Source organism: Triticum urartu, chromosome 1A (genome assembly GCF_056163025.1).
Source record: "Triticum urartu cultivar PI428250 chromosome 1A, HENAU_Tu73, whole genome shotgun sequence".
Lineage (NCBI taxonomy): Eukaryota > Viridiplantae > Streptophyta > Magnoliopsida > Poales > Poaceae > Triticum > Triticum urartu.
In genome coordinates, this window is record NC_141873.1 from 575,443,543 (window position 1) to 575,466,672 (window position 23,130).

At 44.9% G+C, this 23,130-nt stretch overlaps 1 protein-coding gene and 1 pseudogene across 1 annotated transcript; both read left to right on the forward strand.

The window, feature by feature from the left end:
• The first annotated feature begins 6,949 nt into the window (after positions 1–6,949).
• On the forward strand, positions 6,950–8,428 carry LOC147992937 (uncharacterized; annotated as a pseudogene).
• Positions 8,429–17,642: 9,214 nt separating this feature from the next.
• LOC125531372 (S-type anion channel SLAH2) lies at positions 17,643–19,901 on the forward strand. Its single transcript, XM_048695787.2, has 2 exons — positions 17,643–18,398; positions 18,476–19,901. The coding sequence occupies exons 1-2, from the start codon at positions 17,736–17,738 to the stop codon at positions 19,697–19,699; spliced, it is 1,887 nt and encodes a 628-aa protein (XP_048551744.2). The 5' UTR covers positions 17,643–17,735; the 3' UTR covers positions 19,700–19,901.
• Positions 19,902–23,130: the final 3,229 nt, after the last annotated feature.

Below are 23,130 nucleotides of genomic sequence, written 5' to 3' on the forward strand. Positions count from 1 at the left end.
GCCCATCCGGCCCGGCATGCATTTCCAGCCCAATCAACCGTAACAAGCCTAGGTAAGTCAGCGGAGCAGCAGCCCACGAAACACCGGATGTGAGGCTGGAGATTGACCGACCAATAATCGGGGCGGCTAGAGATGTTAAGACGCTGTGAGCAGCCGTAGCTCGTCCAGTTATATTGTTTCTTAATTTGTGAAGAAAAGGGACCAAAGCTTATGGAAAGAAGGAAGGAGAAAAATGCACGTACAGGGTGGGTCAAGCACGATATGAAGCAGCATCGAATTAGCTTTTTTTTTTGCGAAAGAGCATCGAATTAGCTTGCTTGCATATACCAAGACAAAACTTATAATGTGAATCAACCTGTGGTTGAGTTGGTTAGGTGGACAGTGGTATCCCCAACCCACCAGGGTTCAAAGTTTGGTGCTCGCATTATTCCTGGATTTATTTCAAGATTTTCGGCGATGCGCTTTCGTTTTTTTACCTTGGGGAATTCCATCGAACACCTTGTGCGCGGGGTGGAAGAAGATGGCCAGCGGTTGGATTGGTCGCTGACGGCGGCGCAGAGAAGAAGGGAGCTCGGTGGAGAGGAGCTATACGGGCTGCCGGAACGCCGGAGTCGGCGAATCCAGCCGCGGCTTCTTCCCGAAACGGCGGCGCCGGGCGGCTGCGAGACGCCCTCCGACGGGGGAGGCGACGCGGGCTAGGGCGGCGGCGGTGAATTGGGGCGGTGGCAGTGCCGGCGGTGATTTCCGGCGGCTGGTGCTCGGGCAGGCGGGCGTCATGAGCGGGAACGCAAATGAACTGGCGGTTGGTCGTTTCGCGGGCAGCCGCGGTTTTATATTAGATGTATCTCGTGATGTAAATTTGCGTCATGAAGTTTTCAATTTTACATCTCCGGGAGTCGGTGATGTAAATTTTTTTTTTACAAATGAACCATCTGTTGGAGCAATGTTTTTTGCTCTTAAAGATTCAAAAGTTAGGTATTTTTACATATGGACCGTCTATTGAAAATGCTTTTAGTGTGTATTTTTTTCCTTTTATATTGGGATGAGATAGTGTGTATTCACACATGCTTGTGTAGCCGTGTGACCTTTTTCCACCCTGAAGTTCGGCATTGATTTATCTTTTCCACAGAAGCCAACAGTACTAAGTACGTACTTGATGTACGTCCATTGGTGTTAGTTTTGAAGCATATCATACACACTATTCATGGCAGATGGCACCAGGAAATCATGTGCATATGTTGTGCCATGCTAATTTTTAGTCGGCCTGCTTCATTGATTGACTCTTCTCAGAGGTTCGTGTCAGCGATGAAGTCTTGGCAAACGAGGTGCTTTGATGGCTTTCACAGTTCTAGTTTATTTGCATAGTGCTCAGGGTCACACATTTGGTGATGGCTATCGGTTGTGAGGCCAAGATGAGGTGCATCAATGATCTCGGTAGAACACCCCCTTTGGTTGCGTCAGCAGATTTCTTCGTCACCACAAGGCCTCAGCGGTGGGATGCCCTTTGACTAGGGTTGTGACTCTCCTAGATCTTCATGGTGATGTGTGATCGCTGAGCAAGTGGGTGGCCTCTATCCCTTTGTTATCTTGACTTTGGGTGTGCTTTCCAGTGGCCCGGCCGCACTTGTCACTGTATGAAGGGTGCTAAGTTGTGGTTTCGGTTCTCTTATTTGTTCCCATGTACTTTTTTTGGATTTGTCATGTGCTACGTCTAGAAGTTATTGTGTTGTATCATGTTCTTGCTTTTAAAATGAAAAATGGTTCAGTCCGGCTTTCGCACGCCATAACACGTTAAAAAATAGCCTATTCGTGTAGGTATTTACACTCCTAGTCGGTCAATTCACCATGACAATACCGTGCATTCCATTGTCGCTGTTAGATTTACTGCTCATCTCCTACCAACGAGTTATAGATGAAGGTGGCTTGATCGGTGGGCTCACGATATACTTGCACAGTTGTTGTTTCTCGCATATCTAGCTCAGTTTTGCACACAATTTTTTTTTACCGATTTGACTACCCATGATTCATGACATCTCCTCCGCAAAAGCCTAGCTCACTTTTTCACTATGGCCACCCCTTCTTCTCCTTGTCTACACGGCTATCTCTCCTCCTACTCCTTCATATCGTCAGGCCCGTGGTGCTGAGGTGTATCGGTGGTGATCGTGACGTGCTCAGCTGTTCGCGCGCAGAGAGGTGGTGCTATTGGGTGCCATGGTAGCGTCGACGACAGCTAGACCGAGCAAGGTTCATGCGTCAGAACAACTCTGAAGATGGAGTGGTGGTAGTTGGTGGCGGCGGCCTCTGAGAGTGCGCCGGACCGGTGTGTGCCCCGCACCTGGTAAGTGGCTAGGTTGGGGCCTCAGGTCTTAGATGTTAGGCTTGGCTTCGAGGTCTGTTGTATTAGGCTCGGACTATCAGCATCCCATTATCAACTGAATATGAGTAGCGACAGATGTTGCCTAGACGATGGCTTCAGACTTACCGTTGTATTTCTTGGTAAGATCTATTGTGAATAACTAATAAAGCGGTTGCATGTATCGCCCAGATGCAGAGGCCGGAGGTCTTCCTCCTTTTCAATAAAAAGAAAAAATATCGTCAGGCCCGTCATTGGAGATTTGTTATCATCCTCGTCCTCGTCTTGAAGCCACACCAATGGTTGTCTTCAAGCCATGTCTGCGTTCGTGTGTGTTCCTCCCCATAGCCAATCCCATCGGTCGAATCTCCCAAGCGATTGGATTCAACCGATGGGCCAAAGCAATTGGATTCGACCGATGAGCCAACAATCGTTGTAGACACTATTTACTCTACTAGTAGTTGACTGCTTACAAGCAGATGCATATGCCCATCTATCTGCACCTAACTATTACTTTCTCCGTTTTAAAATAGATAATCTAATTTTGTATTAACTTTAGTATAAAATTGAATCATCTATTTTAAATGAAAGGAGTACAATAGTTGATCGTGCAGACACAAACTGATCGAGTAGATAAAAGAAGAGCTCGCATTGACTTGATCACCTAAACTACTTCGCCTTTGATCTACTATGAAGATCTGCGATGCTACTAGATGCGATCCATCTATAGTTCTGTACATGCATCTCGATCTGCACATGTACTTCCACGTCAACGCGAGTCAAAACGTAGTACGACTGGCTTGGATGCGCAGCTCCGCGTGATCAGTACCAGTAATGCACGAGTGACTATGGTAATAATAGTTTTTTAACACAATACAAACGCGAACGCTTAACTCATCGTTATGAATGCATGTACGCAACCCTATTTTTGTCGGCATTTCTGAAATACTGAGCCCGCATACATAGTTTTCTAAGAAAACAATGCTAAACTTTATACCCTTATTATTCCTTGACGATTTTCCGCCAAGTTCTCGACCACCACATAGATTATTAAATCGAGTACTCCCTAATTGACATTCTAAAGCAATCCAGCACATTGTGTAGCTTTGTTCTTGACTGATAACCCCCGTGTAGTTTAGCTGGTGTTGCATGCATGCACGTAAGCATCTAGCCATGCAGGGGGTTCGTGGAAGCAACCTCTACAAAAAAGACTTGAAGACAGGGAAGCAACCTCTACATGAGGCATGAGCATACTCTCTGAACCCGGCCGAACGATCGACCAAATGCAGAGACAAGTTACGGTCCACACCCGCGTCCACAAATGCTTGCAATTTCTACAGCTTTTCTTGGCATAGCGTGCGGTGTGGGCTCCTGGTGTGCACCACGGCACTTTGCATGCATGGTGGAGTATGTAGTGGCCGGGCTGCTAGCTGCTTGGCCCGCGTCGGTCAAGGTCAAGAGCCGGAGGATGAAGAAGACGGACACACGCTATCCATCGATCGAGACCGATCTTTCGGCTGGCACCACACCAGAGGTAGGCTCAACTTCTTGACTGCACTGCCGTCTCCGCGTACACGCCGCGTACCTCGCACCACGGTGTACATAGATAGATTCCTCCTCCCGGAAGGAATGAACCACATGCGTGCATGAAGCTTCCCAGGAGCTGGATCGATGTCACTCCAGATTAAATGTAATAACGTCTTATATTAAGGAAGAAAGTAGTTAACAAAGCATGCAAAAGTTCATTCATACCTTCGGTTCCTTTTTCGAAAGAAATCAAAGGAATGAAGTAGTGAGTGTAACCATCAGAGTTAGGTACGTACCGACAAAGGTAATCATCTTCGGATTATGTCTAAAGGTTCTTCTTCGAGGGTTGTGATCCTCACATCCCGCAAAGTGTTCATGCAGTCCATCCGTTCTGCCGGCAAAGATATGTGTCCACCAAGCAAAGAATCCGTGGAACAAGGTGGAGAAACATTATAATGCTATTAGGAGATAAGTCATGCATAAGGGCAACTTTAATGTCAACCTCTAAATTTTCTCCCACATCCATAGATAGGGGGACCAGTCAGTGGATATGGATGTCGGAGCCGGCAATCCAAGGTTATCTTGTACTCCCTCCGTCCCGAAAAACATGTCGCGGGCGCAGTTCATTGGTGATTTTGCAAAAAAGCCCTCATAGTTTTAAAATCGTCTGAAACAAGCCCCTCCGCCCCTGTCTTCTTCCTCCGCCGTCGATAGGGGCCGGCGCCGCCCAGCTGCGCGACTCGCCGCCCATCAGAAAGTGCTCCGCCGCCGTCGCCACGTAACTGCTTCGCTGCCGCCATCACCAAGTACCTGCTCCGCCGCCTCCCCCGCTTAGACCTACGTCGCCGCGATCCCGTCCCGCCTCGATTACCTGCGGGCATCGTCGGGACCTCCGGCCACGTCCTCCGCGAGCTCGCGGGCGTCCACCTCGAGCTCCCGCGCATCCTCCTCAAGCTCCAGCGCATCCTCCTCAAGCTCCAGTGCATTCTCCTTGAGCTCCCGCGTGTGCGCCGCCGCAATTCCTCCCGGCCGTGATCCCCTACGGGCGTCGCCGGAAATTGCCTCCATGATCCGGTGGACCAGGAGCTCGCGCGCTCCTTCCTCAATCTCCCGCGCGAACTCCTCAATCTTCTGCGCGAGCCCGTGCAACTCCTTCTCACCTGCCCGCGCGCCCGTGCGGCTGCTTCTCCCCTACCGCCGGTGCTGCTGCTGCTCGTCTGCCCGTGCTGCCGTCAGAGCTCCTACTCGTCAGGAGGAAGAAGGTATAGGAGTTGCTCCTCTACTCCTGCACTAAGGAGTTGCTCCTCTGCTCCGTGTGCTGAATATGATCAGTGTACGGGAGTTGCTGCTCTGCTCCTGTTCATCAGGAAGAACAAACATTGTCAAGTGTAAATTGTATAATTCAGTCAGTCAATGGAGTGGATGTGGACGAATCTGTGCCAGTGTACTGTAATTATGCCATACTCCAGTGGAGTATTCAGCACAAGTACCTGCTAATAGGGATCAGGGAGTTTGAACTTGTGTCAGAAATCTCCAGGGAAAGGTATCTCAGGGTCTTCCAAGAGCTTCTCCTTCAGCCACTAATTATCAACAGGTGTCTCTGGATGAACGCCATCAGGGAATATCTTCATCTTGCTCTGTTATGGGGACATGGCAGACCAAAACCTGACAGTTTTTAGGATTCATTAGTCAGTTGAACTAACAATGTTTAAAACAGAGTTCTTATTGCTGGAGACCCAAAAACTAGCCAAGGATTGATAATTAGAGCCAATAGAAACGTTAAAGTGCTCACTTATGAAGCATCGATGCATAATCAATAGATGCATGATCTGTTGATAAAGTACTCCAGAACTGTCAGGCTAATGAACCTGACTTGCATAGATGTCATTGGCTCGTAAAACGATTCTTTCATGTGTAGTTATAATGTATGCCAAAAAAGATTCCAACCAGAAAATGAACAGATTTAAAAATATTCCTATCCAAATGCAATGCCAGACAGTAAATGCAAATTTGTAGAAACATTTGAATTGCAATAGGAAAAGAAAAGAAAAGGAAAGGAAAGGGAAAGTAAGTAATGAAAGCAAATGGTCACAAACTCCATTGTTAGGTTTTTGAAATTTCAGTAATGAAAGTTTGTGTACTGTTGATCATGTGGTACTGCTACAAAAAATACCCCAAACTAGAGTAAAATTGGTTATGGTTAGAGCAAAGTGTTTGGCCTCAATCCCTGGTGTGACAGCAAACTATAACATCTTATCAGTTTGGCTGGCATCTAGATAGCACACACACATACAGTACATTAGATGCACTGTATATCCAACTCAAAATTATTTGATTTATTTGGATTTATTAAAATCATTGGAATTTAAATGACAGTACTGACATAATTTTGTTTACTGAATTTTGCTTTCAAAATTGCTGCTGATCATGGTCATGGTCATTTGCAATAGTCTAGGATAACTGCATAATCTTCTTGGAGTACCAGGGGCCAAGAGTAATTACCAGGAGCCAAGAGAAACAAATAACAACCATGGGACAAAACTGCATCATAGGATAACTAGGTCTGAACCATCTCACATTCAGAATGTTTCAGTAAACATGATACTCCCTAGTCTGAACTAGGTCTGTGTTTGCAAATGTTTCATTGAACATGATACTCCCTAGAATTCAGTTAAACTATTGCACAGAAAATTCAGTTATGAACCTATCCAAATGCAGTGTTAAAATGCACAGAAAATCCAGTTAAACATGATACTTTTTGTTTAATCTGGACATGTGTATGGTTTGTATGGAGGCCCCAGTAATAACTACTCATGATCATAATCTGAAAATTCAGTTAAAATGCAGCATTAAAACTGTAGATATCTACTCATGATCATATCTAGCAGAACTAGTGCAAAAGTGTTGACAGCAGTACTACTCATGATCATAATCTGAACTTTGTGTGTGTGTATTCTTGTTTGACTAGTGCAAATGCATTTCTTGTCTAACTTGCATACTCATTTTGTTTGTGTATATTCTTGTTGTGGTGTACTCATCTTTTGTCATTGATGGCAGGAACACATAAATATGGATTTGAACTTGATGCCTCAAGAGGAAGAACATGAAACCATTGATTTGAACTTGATGCCTCAAGAGGAAGATGATGAATGTATTAATTTGAATTGAATCCCTGAAAAGGAGGAACCTCAAGTGGCAAAGAATGGAGCTATGGATTTGAACTTGATGCCTCAAGAGGAAGACGATGAAGATATGAATTGGATGCCTCAAGAAGATGAAGGGAAAGAGGATGAAGCTCAAGAGAAAGAGCATGAAGTTATGAATTGGATACTTCAAGAGAAGAGAACAGAATTGTCAGATAAGGAGAGGCATGGTGTTTACTTCGCCTTGCTGGTAATTGAGCTCAGAGATGGGTCTGTTCAACCAGACGACAAGCTGCTAGTCTCAAACCTATTGGACATAAGTGTACGATCTGTTGAAAGAATCTGGGAAGATGCCAAAAAGCAAATTGCCGATGGCAAAGAAGTAGATGTCTCAAGCAAGAAACCTGGAAGATCTGGCCGAAAGAGAAATGACCTGGATCTAGAGAGGACCTCAACAATCCCACTGAATAAAAGAAGGACAATTCGATCTCTGGCACGGTCTCTAGGCGTGGCCCGATCGACCCTACATAAGAGGTTCCAGTTGAATGATCTCAACCGCATCACAAGCACCGTGAAGCCTCACCTCAAGCTAGAGAACAAGCTTGCGAGATTGAAATTTTGTATGTCCATGGTCGATGACAATTCGATCTCAACTTCTCGGGCTATGTTCAAACCAATGACGAATATGGTTCACATTGATGAAAAGTGGTTTGACATGATGAGATTGAAGAATAGTTACTATGTACTTCCAGGAGAACCTGAACTGAAGCGCACCGTGTCAAACACTCACAGCATTGGGAAGGTAATGTTCCTAACAGCTGTTGCCAGGCCTCGATATAACAATGAGGGGGAGCTAACATTCGATGGGAAGATCGACATTTGGGCATTCGTCGAAGAGACTGAGGCAAAGCGGACAAGTTAGAACAGAACAAAGGGAACAAAAGTGTTGACATCAGTGAAAGTAACTAGGCCTGTGTGCAGAGATTATCTAATCAATAAGGTTATCCCGGCAATTCAGGATAAGTGGCCTGACAATGATGAGGGAGCAACAATATTCATCCAACAGGATAACACAAAGCCTCATGTCCTTCCCAATGATGTAGCTTTTCGAGAAGCTGTGGAACAAACTGATCTTGACATCCGATTGCTACAACAGCCCCCAAATAGCCCTGAGTTAAATTGTTTGGACCTATGCTTCCATAACTCTCTCCAGTCTCTAACCGACTGCAGGTCACCTACAAACATCCAGGAACTGGTACATGGTGTGGAAGAGGAATTCGAGAACTACGATCCCGACAAGTTGCACAAAAGCTTTATCACATTAGAAGCAGTTACGTTTGAAGTTATGAAAGACAAAAGAGGAAATCAATATAAGTTGCCCCACTTGCACAAGGATCACTTTTAGAATGCTGGAATGGAAATAATCAGTGTATATTGCGACAGTCGGGTAGTTGTTGATACTAGGGCCCTTATAGAAGAAATGGAAATTGCAATAGGAAAAGAAAATGAAAGGAAAGAATTAGCTAGAGAAGGGAAAGCAAAGAAAAGTAAAGGGAAGGGAAGGGAAGAAGTGGCTAGAGAAAGGAAAAAAATGTAGTCAAGAGGGTACAAATAGGCCCTTTTGTCATGTAGTCAGGTGCTCCTTGTGTATGTCTTGTGTAATCTTGTGTCAAGGCGGGACAAAGTGGCCTTATATCATGTCCTTGTGTATGCCTTGTCTAATCCTTGTATATAAACTCCTTGTTGGAATTTATTGGAATTTGGGTTATTTGGCTTAATTGAATTAATTGGATTATTTGAATTAATTTGGGTTATTTGGATTAATTTGGGTTATTTGGATTAATTTGGATTAATTGAATTAATTTGGGTTATTTTGATTAATTTGGGTTATTTGGATTTATTTGAATTAATTAGAATTAATTTTGGTTATTTGCATGGTCTATTTGCTTCCAGTGTTGTTCCTTTTACTTCTTGGGTTTCCCTAGCCATCAATCTTTCTGCTCTCTATAATATGGTGAACACCTCCCCTTTTCCTAGCATTTAAAAACAAAATGATCACCTAGTCTAGTCTGTGATGTGACAAATGGAGGGGCATCAACCTGCACCTGTTTGATGATGCATTTTTGGGGGTTCACATATCATACAAGTTCAGAGATAAAAACAAGATCTCCTAACAATCTACTCTAGGATAAAAATATCACATATCAAATGGAGTAACTATGTTTAGAGCTAGCCTTCTTCCTAACAAAGTTACTACTCCTAAATATGGGCACGCATTTTTTTATTTACACAAGATCTCGCACTGAAGGACAATATGTGGTACTCCTACTCCTATTGTAGTTGCGGCTACTCCTATTCCTTCTTCTACTCTAGTTGCAGTAAGCAATATCACCAGCTAAACAATATCTGTAGTAGTATCTCAACAAGAAGTACTCGCTGCTATGGATGCGGTCATGGATGCATCAAACAAGTTTAAAAACCAAATTTAAACGATGTTGTTATTCAATGAGATTGTTAGCTCCTAGTGGAATGTGCTGCAAACTGATAGGCTATAAGATTGATTGGACATGGTTAAGAAAGGAGCAGCAATCTGCCTTTTCATACAGCCTAGATAACCAGATAATTAATACCGGAATATCATGTGAAAAACAATATTATTCCTTGGTCACAAACTTGTGGTAAAACATTATAATATGGCAACAGATGCTTTCAGCAATCAGCGACTGCCGTCGAATACTCCATCAAATTTAGATTTGAGATTATGATGTGATGTAACTAATCTTTGTGCCATAATCTTTGCCATTTTAGAAATGCACTAATCTTTTCCATGGAGTACTATAGATATAGGATCAGTAACTGACAGTGTTACTAGATACTGCCATGGAGTATTTCTAAAATGCATAAAGGTTATGTACAGTGAAGTGAAACTACAATTTCATCATCGATTGGTGATGGTACTGAAATTTGTTGGTAAACCCTTCTGATTTGGACGATCCACTACTCACCAATTTCATCATGTGCCTCACCTTTGAAGTAACTCCTTGTACAAAATGCCTATCAGAATAAACAAGTTGACTTGCTTATCGACTGGACAAAATCCTCAAAACATTAAGGATGCACTGCTACTCTGCTAGTACACATCACATAATTACTCTGCGCGTAATATAGTGTTCTGTCAGAGATCGAATGCTTGCAAAACTATTCAGTTAACTATGCAAAATACTCCAACTCTAAACTAGCAGAACTAGTGTAAATATTCAGTAAACATGGAGTAGAGAAGGGAGGTTGACCCAGGCTGTAGGACTTGGGGATGATTTGCAGAAGTGCAGAAAACTTGTAGCCACCGCCGCTGCTGCCAAGTTAGCAGGCGCGACCCACTGGATAGCCCAGCTGCGGTGTCGCAGGCGTGGGTCTTCCACCAGAGAAACAACGAAGAAGACCCCGCCGCGACCGTATTGCTCGTGGAGCTGTCGCCGTCGTCTTCCATGCTCGCAAATCCACGACCTTTAGCTTGCCGTTGTCGTCGGGCTCATCGGTGTTTAGCCTGCTGCATCTCCTGTCGTCGTCGGGCTCGCCGGCCTCTAGGTTGTTGGTGGTGGTCCGGATCCAGCGCCCCTGGGCTCTCCGACGGCGGTTCCGACGCAGCCGGAGCAGAGCATGGCGGTAGCTGGAAAATCAAAGATTTTTTTGAGGAAGGGGGAGCTTGAGGAGGCAGGAGAGCGGCAGCTGAGCTGCAGCGGCGGAGCAGGAGGCAGATGCGGCGGGAGAGCGGGGGAGCAGGGCAGCTGCGGCGGCAGGGAGAAGGGCAGCTGCGGTGGCGGGGAGCAACGAAGCTCCGGCGGCGGAAAGCAGCGCAGCTGCTGGTTCTGTTGGAGGAGGACGACAAGGAGCGCGGGTTTGGTCGGGAGAAACTAGAGGTCTTTTTTGCAAAAATGCCCTCACGACATGTTTTTCGGGACGGAGGGAGTATATGTCTGTCAGTAAAGGGCATTATGAAATTCAAATAAAGTCTGATCCATAGCGCGTACTGGATTACATGCCCGATCACAACTAAAAAGAGACAATCATGCTTAGTTTTTACGTGCCTGAACAAAAAAAATCAATCTAGCAGTTCATGCAAAAAAATAGATTTTCTGCCATGCCGAACCAGCAATCAGGCTCAAGGTGTCGTCGCCGCCGCGTAGGCAGCCTTCGCCTCCGGCTCATTATTCGCCGCCTCAATCTCCTCCTTGTTCGGTGCATCCAACTCATCTTTCTGCAACATCTTGTAGCAAAAGGCTTGCATGATCATTCTCGTGTCAGCATCCAAAGATTCCAAATTCAAGGTTAGCATCATGGCGTCCTCCGCATCGGCTACGATATTCATCTTCTTCTCTACAAGCATCATTTTCTTCTCATTGAGCATGGCCTTCTTCTCCTCGAGCTTGAACTTCTCGGTCGCCTCCATCAACAATTTGAACCTCTCCGTCTTTTTATCTTCCTTGATGCCGGAGAGCTTGATGTATGCCCCCTCCTTCTTCAATAAGATGCCCTCGAATCTCTTTGTCAACTTGGCCACCGCACCTTCTTGCATTGCCATCTCCTCCTCCCACTTCTTTCCCCGAAACACTTTTCTAATCTTCTTGGGCGGTTCTTTTGTTGGGTCACCGGTTTCTTCCTCGATGGCTTGGGCGGCGGTCTTGGCAATGTATAGATTCCACTTTGGTTGCCCATTCAATTTCAACTACCAATGTATGACGGTGAAGTTTTTCTTCTCCAATTTCTTGAACACCGTACACGCATAAGAAGGCTAAAAAATAAAACATTGTCAATAATGCATATCTGCCTGCACAACTATGCATACATATCCGGCTACAAAACTATACATATCCGACAAGTGACCAACAAACTATGTATATGTGACTAGTGATAAACAAAACTATGCATATCCAACTATAAACTAATCATATTCGGCCAAATGAACTTACTTGCTGGGTGATTTGCGCACCACTAGGCTACCGTGCGATGACATGCTACAAATGGGCGCTTGATGGTGTACCATCAATGGTTGAGGGACTTTGATTCACGGTTGCGAATGACCACTTCTTAGTAGAAAGCAGAATGCTTGTCTTCATGGAACCATGTTTGAATGTTGGCCCAAAACGCTGTGTCCTTTTGCTTTGTGCCATGGATCTGATCAAGACTAGTGGCCAACCATGCATCGCACAACAGCTTTCCCTCCTGCATGTTGAAGCTTTATCCTCTAACCCTCTTCTTCGGATCACGGGCAAAATCACCCAGATCATCGTCCTTGCCCTCCTCCTCCTGCTCTAGCTAACCGGCGCTCCAATCTTGTTGTTATTTGCCCGTGCCGGTTTGGGTGTAGCCCTGCTGCGTGCTGGTCTGGGTGTAACCCTGCTGCGCATGGGAGTAGTTGCCAGACTCAGTGGGATCCAAGTTCTCCACCTGCCCATCCTCATAACCAGCTCGTACACCGCCTTGTAATGCTTCAGCCAAGGCGGCGTCTGTACGGTGGGCGACATTATCGGGGCACCGCGGCCCATGCCGCGACCTCCACCATGTTAACGACAAGCACACCCACCGCCATGTCTGCCACCAGCATGCCCTACGTTGACCTTGTGCTTCTTGAGTGTTTCCTCCTTTCTGGCCTTCGCTTTGCCGCGACGATTTTGCCACGTCATCGAGTTGATCTTCCGGGCAAGCATAATGCTCGGATCCTCCAGGACCTTCACCACCTCCATCTTCGGTAGGTTATACTATGGCTCCATGTGTCAGCAGAGGGAGGGAAGAAGAGAGCGGGGAAGAAAAGGGCGGGAATTGGGTGGAGAGCGACAAAATGGAAGAAGAGAGTGGGAGATTTTGCCGTGGAAACAGTGTGGACAGCTACAAAAGCGCGTACTCTGCCTCCCTTCGAACTCCCGTAAAAGCCCCCCCCCCCCACAAGTTTGGTTCTGGTCTGCAAGAAAATCGTGGTCCGAACTGCTCCGTGGACGAAGGGTGTCGGCGTTGAACGGCTTCTGGGGTTCGGATAACAGCGTTTGGATGGTTTGAGGGCCGACGTTGGAGATGCCCTAATCGAATAATCCTGGCATAACACCGAGCAATCACGGAGGCAAAGCTCACATGCAATTGTATGATCGATGAGAGCTTTCATTATCTGAAAAAAAAACTACTCCCTCCGTCCCACAATAAGATCATGAGGGATTACTATATGACCACAATTCTATCATAGTTTTCTTTTTCAAACGTGTTATCCGTTTGAGCACGAGCATGGGCCCATACATGCACCATTTTATTCTTTGCACACACAAAAAGACGGTCGTGCTTGCCTCTATTTTTTTAGGGACTTTCTACTTGACAGTCGACTGAAATCCAATTGGATTACAATCAAATTTTGCACCAAATAGGGAGCTGACACGTGTATGCCCTTTATTTCCTCCTTTGGCTATATGTATGTCAACAAACAGCAAAAGCAGCGCATTTATGCCATTTATGCATCAGGACTGAAACGGCCCAGCCTAAAATCCCATCTGGACCATAACGGGTTTGATGCCCTAGATCCGGTTTCTTAAAACTAGACCACAATTACGCCTGGACAGTAAAAAGGTCAGGGGATGGGTCCCAATTTTCGCAGTTCTGAAGATTCTCCAATTCCAATCCCTACTTTGATGCCTAGTGAATTTTCTAAGCTCTGAAGATCAAGAGAGAAATTTTGCCAGGACATGTGAAAACAACATATGTACTGCATAAATCAAGAGAGGAAACATGAACTGGACAGTTCAGTAACATTGCAAAGCACAAATAAAGCCAGAACAAACTATATAGTAGAAGAAAAAAGCACACACTGTATACGAAACCCACATGAATCAGGCAAGGGATAACTAGATAGTTTAGTAGCATGTGTGCCCACATGCTCACATCCCCAAACAAAATATCCTAATGAACATACACACTGAGTAATTACATTGAAAATCCCAGTCAAAAAGCACATCACTTGCTCTATAAAAAACAGTGTAATCACAGTTCAATTTAACTACAAAGATACACTGGAAATACAGTTTAATAACTCTGAAATTCCACTTAAATGCCCATTGTAATTACATTGAAAATTCACAGTAATTACATACAGTGTGTTACTCTGAATATCCACTGAAAAAGTTACATACACTGTAATTACTCTGAATATACACTGTAATTACACTGAAAAAACATTGTACTTACACTATAATTACTCTGAATATACACTGTAATTACACTGAAAAAACATTGTACTTACATTGTAAAAGACTATGTAATTGCAGTTCAATTTGACTGCAAAAAATACAACGGAATACAGTATAATATCTCTGAAAATCCTCTTAAATGCCCATTGTAGTTAGACTAAGAAATCACCGTAATTACATTGTAATGTAAACTGCGATTACTCTAGAAAATCCACTAAAATCCCCATGGTAATTGCACTGAAATTCCATTCTAGTTACAAATAAAAAACACTGTAACTCTACTGAAATGCAATGTAATTACACAACTAGAAAAATACACATTATTTGAGCACTTGATATGTCAACACTCAATAGTAGCTTCACTTTCAGCTCCTAGTTAATTGCACATCTCTAATATGCAAGCACCTGCAAAATCACCAGATAATTTGCAGAGATCACATAATCTATCTATTCCACGGCACAAAACTGGTCAGTTTGCATAAAAGCACTAGGGACATGGCATAACCACAATATTTAGCATGTACAGTGGCAAAAAAAAGAGCATTTCCAAAGTAGTAAATTATAGTAGCTATAAGCCCCAAAACACTGAAAATACAGTTACCAAGCTGCTGAAATTACATATACTAGAAAATCATGTGCACAACTAAGGTTTCTTACACAAATGGGCAGAAATAAAGTACGAGTATACAAATAACCCTAACAAAAGAAAATAAATGGTTCTAAAGTGAATGCACCAACAATGACAAAACCCAAAACATCCAGAGAGGTAAATTAACTAAAAGATAATGTGATTACTCTAAAATCCTCACTGTAATTACACTGAAATCCTCACTATAATTACAATTCAAAAGCACTATAATTCCACTGAAAATGCACACAATAATTGCACTGAAATTTCACTGAAAATGCACACAGTAATTGCACTGAAATTTTACTGAAACATACATTGTGCTCAGTACAAATTTCTGTAAAATTACACTGTATTTCTAATAAAAACACATGCGTTTAAGAGACTAGAACATTGTGATTACACTTTAGTTTCAGTAATTTCCATTTAGACTTTCAAATGGTAAAATTGATTCAATACAAATCCAACAAAGAGAAACCCAAAATGTTAGGTTCTAAAAGTGCAAGCGGGCATTGCAAAACTAGGAAACTTCCACGACTTGCCTATGGAACTTGCAGTACTAAAAAACTAGGAAACTCACCAGTGTGATACAAATTCAAAAACGTTGCAAACTAATGGAATTCAAATGGAAGTTACACTACTTACTTATGGAACTTACACTACTGATTAGGGAACTCAAACCTATGACTACATGACTCGTCGAGCGAGGCCTTGCTTTCTATAAACACCTCACCATGGAATGAGAAACTTAGTCTCCGAAACGACTAAGACAGAAGACATGGTCAAGCCGACGCCGCCCTTGCTCACATGCCCGAATGGAATCAATATTTCCTTCGTCTAGTCTGGAAGGGAAAAAGACTGGCAGGGAATAGGACCGTGACTCTAAACCATTACATGAAAGAGAAGTTCATTCTCGTCATGATCTTGAAATGTAACACACACAAAACTCTAAGCATCAAATATATGAGGATACAACAACACTGACATGACCATATCAAACCATACTACAGAATGAGTGAAAAACTGAAATTGCATAACACCAAAACTGAAAATTACAAAACCTAATAAGGAGATAGCATCTAAAGTACCAACACCACACTACAGAAGTACTAGGGCAGGGAAATTCATGAAAAAAATAGCTGAAGATACAACACAGACCACCAAACACATACAAAACCAAAACAGAATGAATAAGAACATTCACATGACTAAGAACCTGACTTCAGACGAGGGAGGTTTTCCTAAATTACTACTGCATCTCTACATCCCTTGAACCTAAATTCAGATCAAGGATTGACAATTAGGACCTGCATCTACATCACAAGGGCCATTAGAATAAAAATTGACTGGTGAACCAAATTCAGAGCAAGGAGCAAGGATTGACCATTAGCACCTACTTCTACATCACACAGACGAGCAAAATCAACTGACCAGGGCAAAGGAAATTTAGAGCAAGGACTGAAATAAGCAACTGCATCTAGATCACACGAACATACAAAAACAAACGACCAGGGAACCTACATCTAACCCCCAAAAAACACCCTCTGAATCAAACTCCCAGGCTAGCAGATATCAAATCAACGAGGGAAGAGCAAGGACCCACATCTACATAACAAGAACGATCAGGAATAAAACTACCAATACCACTAGATCCAGCAGATCAGACGCCTAGGCCAGCACATAGAAAATTGACAGGGGAAACGAATCCACCGCTACATCCATGCACCTACCACTACAAGAACAACAAAAATCGCTAGAGAAAATCCACCGCTACGAGTACACGTACACGTACATCTATATCAAACACCAGGGGAATCGAATCAAACCAGTAGATTTAGAAGAAATCCAGTGGGGAAAGAGAGCAGATGAGAACAACCAACCGAAACCACAAGGAACTGGATCAGAAATCAAGTTGCAGTAGAGAAGGAGCTCGGAATCGCCATGGTCGACAAGGAAATCGCCAAGAAATCGAAATGACAGAAATGAAAAAAAGAAGGAGACAAAGAGGGCTAGGGCCTAGGGGATGGGCACTTGGGCAGTAACGGGTTCGCCCGGAAACTATTACGCGACCGGTAAGAAACATAAAAGGAAAACGCCCGAAAAAAGGCACCTCCCAGCATGAATCTCTGTGCAAGATTGAACGGCCACAAAATTGAATGATGCCCAATTGTAAAACACTCGTCTGTGAAATAGCAAAACCATTTTTTTATCTGTTATGCATAATCCTAGTATTGCTATTATTTCTACGTCAAATTAATACATGAATACTAGTATCTTATTACTAGCCACGAACCCATGAGACACGCTCGATCGATCGAGCTCTCCGTCACAACATCTGTCGAGGTCGAGGTCGCGTGCATGAAGGCACAAGAGTTTCGTCTCCTTCGATCCATCGACCGCCGGGGACGTGATAAAGACGACGATGACGGACATTGTCTCTTTGACATGGACACGGGCAAGAGGCGTGGAGGAATCCGGCGCGACCGCTGGCTGCACAGTGCCGACTGTTGACGGTGACTGCGTGACGCGCGCTATATCTGTCCACCGGTCGGCCTGTGCGGTGATGCGTGGAACCTTCGTGTGTTCTCCTCCACATGCGTGCCTCATCCCACCCGGTGCCGGCGCTGCTGACCTGACCACCGGTCGCCGGTCGGTCGGTCCGTCGATCCATCAGCTGGCTAGCCGCGCGTGCGTCGTCCACTGGGGCCATGTGTGTATAAATAAGCTGGCCACGCCCACGATGCGATGCACATACATTCACTCGCCAGTCACCACCATCTCGCACGCGTCCAGCGGTGGAGACGAAGAACGAGAGAGAGAGAGAGAGAGAGAGAGAGAGAGAGAGAGAGAGAGTTGTTGCCATGGCGTCCAGAGAGGTCAGCATCCAGATGGCGTGGGTACTGAACGGCCAGCCGTGGTGTGCCCCGTCCCCGGAGCCGCTTCTCCTTCGTGTGCCGTCGCGGGCCGCCGGCATTTCTTCAATGGAGGCCGCCGATGCCGTCGTTTCCAGCGGCAGGACCACCAAGGAAGCGGCCGCGGCTTCTTACGCTGAGACGTCGAGCTCTGTCTTGATCAGCGTGCCAGGCTCTCCTTCGGGGCTCCACCTCGCGCAGCTTGGCATGCCGCCGTTCGTCCGCGCCAACGAGACCGGCGTGGACGCCCCTGCCGTGCCGCCAAGCGAGTCGACGGTCCAGCGGGCTCACTACCCGGCGGTGCCGCAGCTGCTGAAGCAGGCCCGACACCACTCGCAGCCGTCCCTGGTGGTCAGAGGCGGCGGAGAGGTGCCGGCGGTGCCGCGGAGCGACAGCTCGCGGGAGCGAGACCGGCGGTTTGACCACTTTAAGACGTTCTCTGGCCGCCTTGAGAGGCAGCTCTCCAGCGTCCACCGGGTGCCACAGGACACCGATGTCGAGAAAGGTGCGGCGTCAAAGATCTCAGAGGAGGACACCGACGAGGATGATGCCGTGCCCACCGCCGACCGCTACTTCGCCGCCCTCGAAGGGCCCGAGCTCGAGACCCTTCGTGTACGTACCACATCACCGGATTTTCACCTTCCCTTAACAAAAGCATCATTGTGTCTAATGACGGTGTGGATGTACAGCCGACGGAGGTGGCGGTGCTGCCTAAGGACGAGACATGGCCGTTTCTGCTCCGGTTCCCCATCAGCGCCTTCGGGATGTGCCTTGGCGTGAGCAGCCAGGCCATGCTGTGGAAGACCCTCGAGTCAGAGCCCTCCACCAAGTTCCTTCATGTGCACCCTGCTGCCAACCACGTCCTCTGGTGGATCTCTGTCACACTCATGGTTGTTGTTTCCATCACCTACCTTCTTAAGGTCGTCTTCTACTTCGAGGCTGTCCGCCGCGAGTTTCATCACCCGGTGCGCGTCAACTTCTTCTTTGCACCATCGATTGCTTGCCTCTTCCTTGTCAAGGGTGTGCCGCATCCGGTGTGGGAGATCCACCACGTTGTTTGGTACCTTCTCATGTTGCCCATCTTGTGCCTCGACCTCAAGATCTACGGCCAATGGATGTCAAGCGGCGAGCGGCGCCTCTCAAAGGTGGCCAACCCATCCAACCACCTTGCTGTCGTTGGCAACTTCGTTGGTGCGCTGCTCGGCGCTAGGATGGGTCTCCGAGAGTTGCCAATCTTTTTCTTCGGCGTCGGGTTGGCCCACTATGCGGTGCTCTTCGTCACTCTGTATCAGCGGCTCCCCACCAATGTGCAACTCCCAAAGGAGCTCCATCCAGTGTTCTTCCTTTTCGTCGCCGCGCCTAGCGTCGCGTCCATGGCCTGGGCGAGGATCTCTGGCGAGTTCAACGATGGTGCGAAGCTACTTTACTTCATCTCACTATTCCTCTATGTGTCGCTAGTGGTACGCGTCAACCTCTTTCGGGGGTTCAGGTTCTCGCTGGCATGGTGGGCGTACACATTCCCAATGACGAGTGTGGCCTTGGCGACCGTGTTGTATGCATCGGAGGTAGACAATGTGCTGACCCGCTCACTGGCAGTCGGGTTGTCAGGAATTGCCGTTGTCACGGTCACCGGCGTGCTAGTCACCACCATGTACCACGCCTTCCTGCGGAAGGACCTCTTCCCCAATGACGTATCGATAGCCATCACGCGACGAAGGCCCAAGTTTAGCAAGATCCTCGCGCACCTTCGGTCGTCAAGCTCTGATGTCAAGGAGCTTGTTCTTTGCATCCCAAATTTAAGTTCCAGTTTCAAGCAGGGCGCATACTGCAATGACGCCAGCTCCAACTACAAGACGAGCGGCGGTGTCGACGAGTCTCCTGTGGCACACGGGCTCGGAAGAGCAAAGTGTTAGGAGGTCCATGCATGAGCACGACATCCTGCATGTACGCACGGCTAACTTATGTTGATTAGTAGTGCTTTTATAGAGTTCTCTGTGTTTTTCTTCATTCTTTTTCTTCTTTGTGAACTTGCTGCACATAGTTGTAGTTGTAGATTAGGAGTGATACCGTGAGCAATTTACATTGCCATGATAACGATATAATTGTCGGAGATAAGGGTTGAGCTTGTAAATTTAGTGGTTATACTTTTTTGTTCAGAAGTAGAAAAATCTCAGTTACATTTCTTAACTCTATTCTCGTCTCAAGTAACTACATAGACCTGAAAATTGGAAGGACATTTCACCAAAGGTGTATTAATAAAATGGATGGCTTAGTGTGTTGCAACTTTAGAAGGGAGGTTTTCAAAGTTTTAAGATAGAGGAGTATTCGCAAAATCATTTTTTATGTGTGACCGTGACATGCTTTCCACTCATTGAGCAAAATCAAGGTTACCGCTAATGGCGCCTCTCTCAAACTTAGCTTTTCTTACATTTTATTCTAATTAAAACATAACTTAACTTACATTTACTTTCAATTAAACATAACTTTGCTTAGATTTTTCTTTGAGGGGTTAAACCAAACTTTATTACTCAAAGTTCACACGAAGTAGGGATTATGGGGTTCGGGCAACCAAACATGCCGCCCTTGATCCAAAGAATGTGAGAACTTTGCTAACCTATCAGCATCGGTGTCCGTTGCTCCATAACTTCATCATAGCCTTCGCAAAAAGTCCTTTACAAATATTACTTGCTACTTGGATAAGAGACGGATTAGGTTTCGTTCCACAAATCAAAACACTTGGTTAGTTACATAGTTGAAGATATAGACCAATATACACCTTCTGCCGCGACCTTGACTCCAAAATACATGACGTTTTGCTTGGAAAAAGATGAACTAAAGTATGCATAAAGCACATGACTTTAAATTCAGTCACAATCGTCTGCATTACTCCTGCTACGAGTCTACGACTGAGGGGGGGGGGGGGGGGGGGGGAGGTGTTAGAAGTATAGTTGTGCTTAAGCTAGACATAAAGGTTAGAAATAGAATACACTAGAAGCAAGGGCGTGCGCGTTGCCACGCCATTTTTCTCCTTTGTCATTTATATAAGGTTATTTTTGCTTGCTATATCTACTGTATTATGTCTCCTCTAAATTTTTTGATAGGTCAATGACATAAACATATATTGTAGAGTGTAAAATAACTTTGTTTTCTAAGAAAGAATGCGGTTTGACTGTCCTAAACTATAATTCATTTTCTTTTCATCTAAAACAGCAGAGGTACCAAAGTAACTTATAGAACTTGTAGATCATAGATAAACATGATAAAAATGAGAGAAAGGTGACCTGATAGCTTTACAGCTAAGAAGCTCGCAACACCCCATGTACAGCAGGAGCATCATCAATGATGGGCATCACAAACACTCAACCACTCAAAAAATGATTCTACGTATAGCAGCTATAGTGTAGCATGCACATAGAAACCAGTAGTCTCTAGAGAAAATAAACAACTCAAAGTCCTGACAAAGCGTAGTAGCATCTGTGCTATCAAAGCCAAATGTCATTGATAAATTTAGAGATTTTTAAAGGCAAAAAATGCAACAGCAAAAAGAAACTCCAACATGAATAGGTTTGCACGTCATTGGCAATGTTCATGGCCCTGGTAAGCTATGACACCGACATATACTCTTTCTAGTCCACCCCATGCAATTCATTCTCCTCAAAGGCAGTCAAGCCCTCCTCCTTCTCTCGCATTGTCAGCTTATTCTTGTCAGAATTCTCTAGACATAGTAATTATACACCTCCTTCACAGTGGCTCGTCTGCTTTTGTCTTCAACAACTTCGACACATCCTCATCATGCGCGTTTGGTTGCCACCATATCTTAGTTGAGATCGATCATAGTGGAAGCCTCTCTCTTGCAAGAGAAGGCACACAACAACCTTACCGAGTGACAACGAATAAAGGAACCGGATGCAGTGACAGGAGCTAGGGACAATGCAAGAGGGATGCAAGGGCTTGGATTATTGGAGTCAGTGGTGCATGCTTGAACCACCTCCAATGCATGTGATATATATTTAATTCCCTCCCCTAAAAAGATTCCACATGTGTGTTCCTCTCCTCTCCAATACTTGTCTTAAATCCCATCTCTATATATACTTGTTGTAGTATGTTTTATCAAAGGTCCCATAACTTACAATATACATATGCAATGACCGCATTTTTAAACACTATACTAATGAATATATTTCTAGCGGCTCAATAACTGATATCAAACAAAATTTTACTATCTAATACTCCCTCTATCTCATATTAATCATCGAAATAGATGTATCTCGACGTATTTCATTGTTAGATATATTCGTTTGAGCGACAATTAATATAGGACGAAGGGGGTACTATATCTAATTATTTCTATTTTTGTAGGCATTTGGAAAAGAGCAGGAATTAGATTAGCTCATTCTTATACGTATAAATAAGATGCAACTATATAGTAAATGTTGTAGTAGAAAACTATATAACCAGAGCCGACGAATCGTTCCGCAGTTGCGAAAGAAAAGAAAATGAGTCGTTCCGCTGGACAACTCTCGCTGGTTAGCGTTGGCCTGGGCTGGCAGCCCATTTGGCTTGGATGCATTCTAGTCCAACTATGCTTTCTCTATGCACCCTAAAGCTGATAGTTGCTCTCACATAGGGAGATTAAGGTCGTGATTTGCCTCAACTTAAAATGTAATTTGTTGCCTACTTTGCCGCGGACCCATTCCATAAAATAGCACACACTATTACTCAGTAATGGAAGAGATCGAAGTGCGAGCGCAATGCCTCGCACAACTGCGCGGAAATGGCCTCCTCTCGCCTCTCAGAGGCGCAAGAACAAGCATGGAGGCACATAGAGAGCCTTGTATTGGCGGCAGGCTAAAGATCTAGTCCAGCCTCGCCATTCTCGGCTAGGCCTTTGCGACACCACGACCACGTGCCTTCACTAACGAGAACACCATGCGCGAGGAGGGAAACTGGAGAGGGAGAGGAGCAGTGGCGCCAGGATTTTGAGGCTGGGTTGCCAAAAAAAATTACTCTAAATGTACTATAAAGACACCAGTACGACAATAGTAATTTTTTAATGCATCAAACCATACTAATTATACATAAACATAAAGACACTAGTACCTTTTGATTGACAGATTGATGATATCCCATCTTACAATCACTACTGCTTACAATATAACTTTGCGATCGCCTTTTTGGAAGAGATTGATGACATCCTCATCCTTTACTTGATTGAAGAATTCTCTCTCAACAAATGTAACCAAACAATTGTTCAAGTAATCAACCCCCATTTTGCTCCTTAGCTTATTCTTCACATAGTTCATTGAAGAGAACACCCTTTCAACACTAGCAGTAGCTACTGGCA

Excerpts from the sequence above, each read along its gene's own strand:
- LOC125531372 (XM_048695787.2), top strand. The coding sequence starts at position 17,736 with ATGGCGTCCAGAGAGGTCAGCATCCAGATGGCGTGGGTACTGAACGGC. Across the intron at positions 18,399-18,475 it reads CCGAGCTCGAGACCCTTCGT|CCGACGGAGGTGGCGGTGCT; the intron begins GTACGTACCACA and ends GTGGATGTACAG.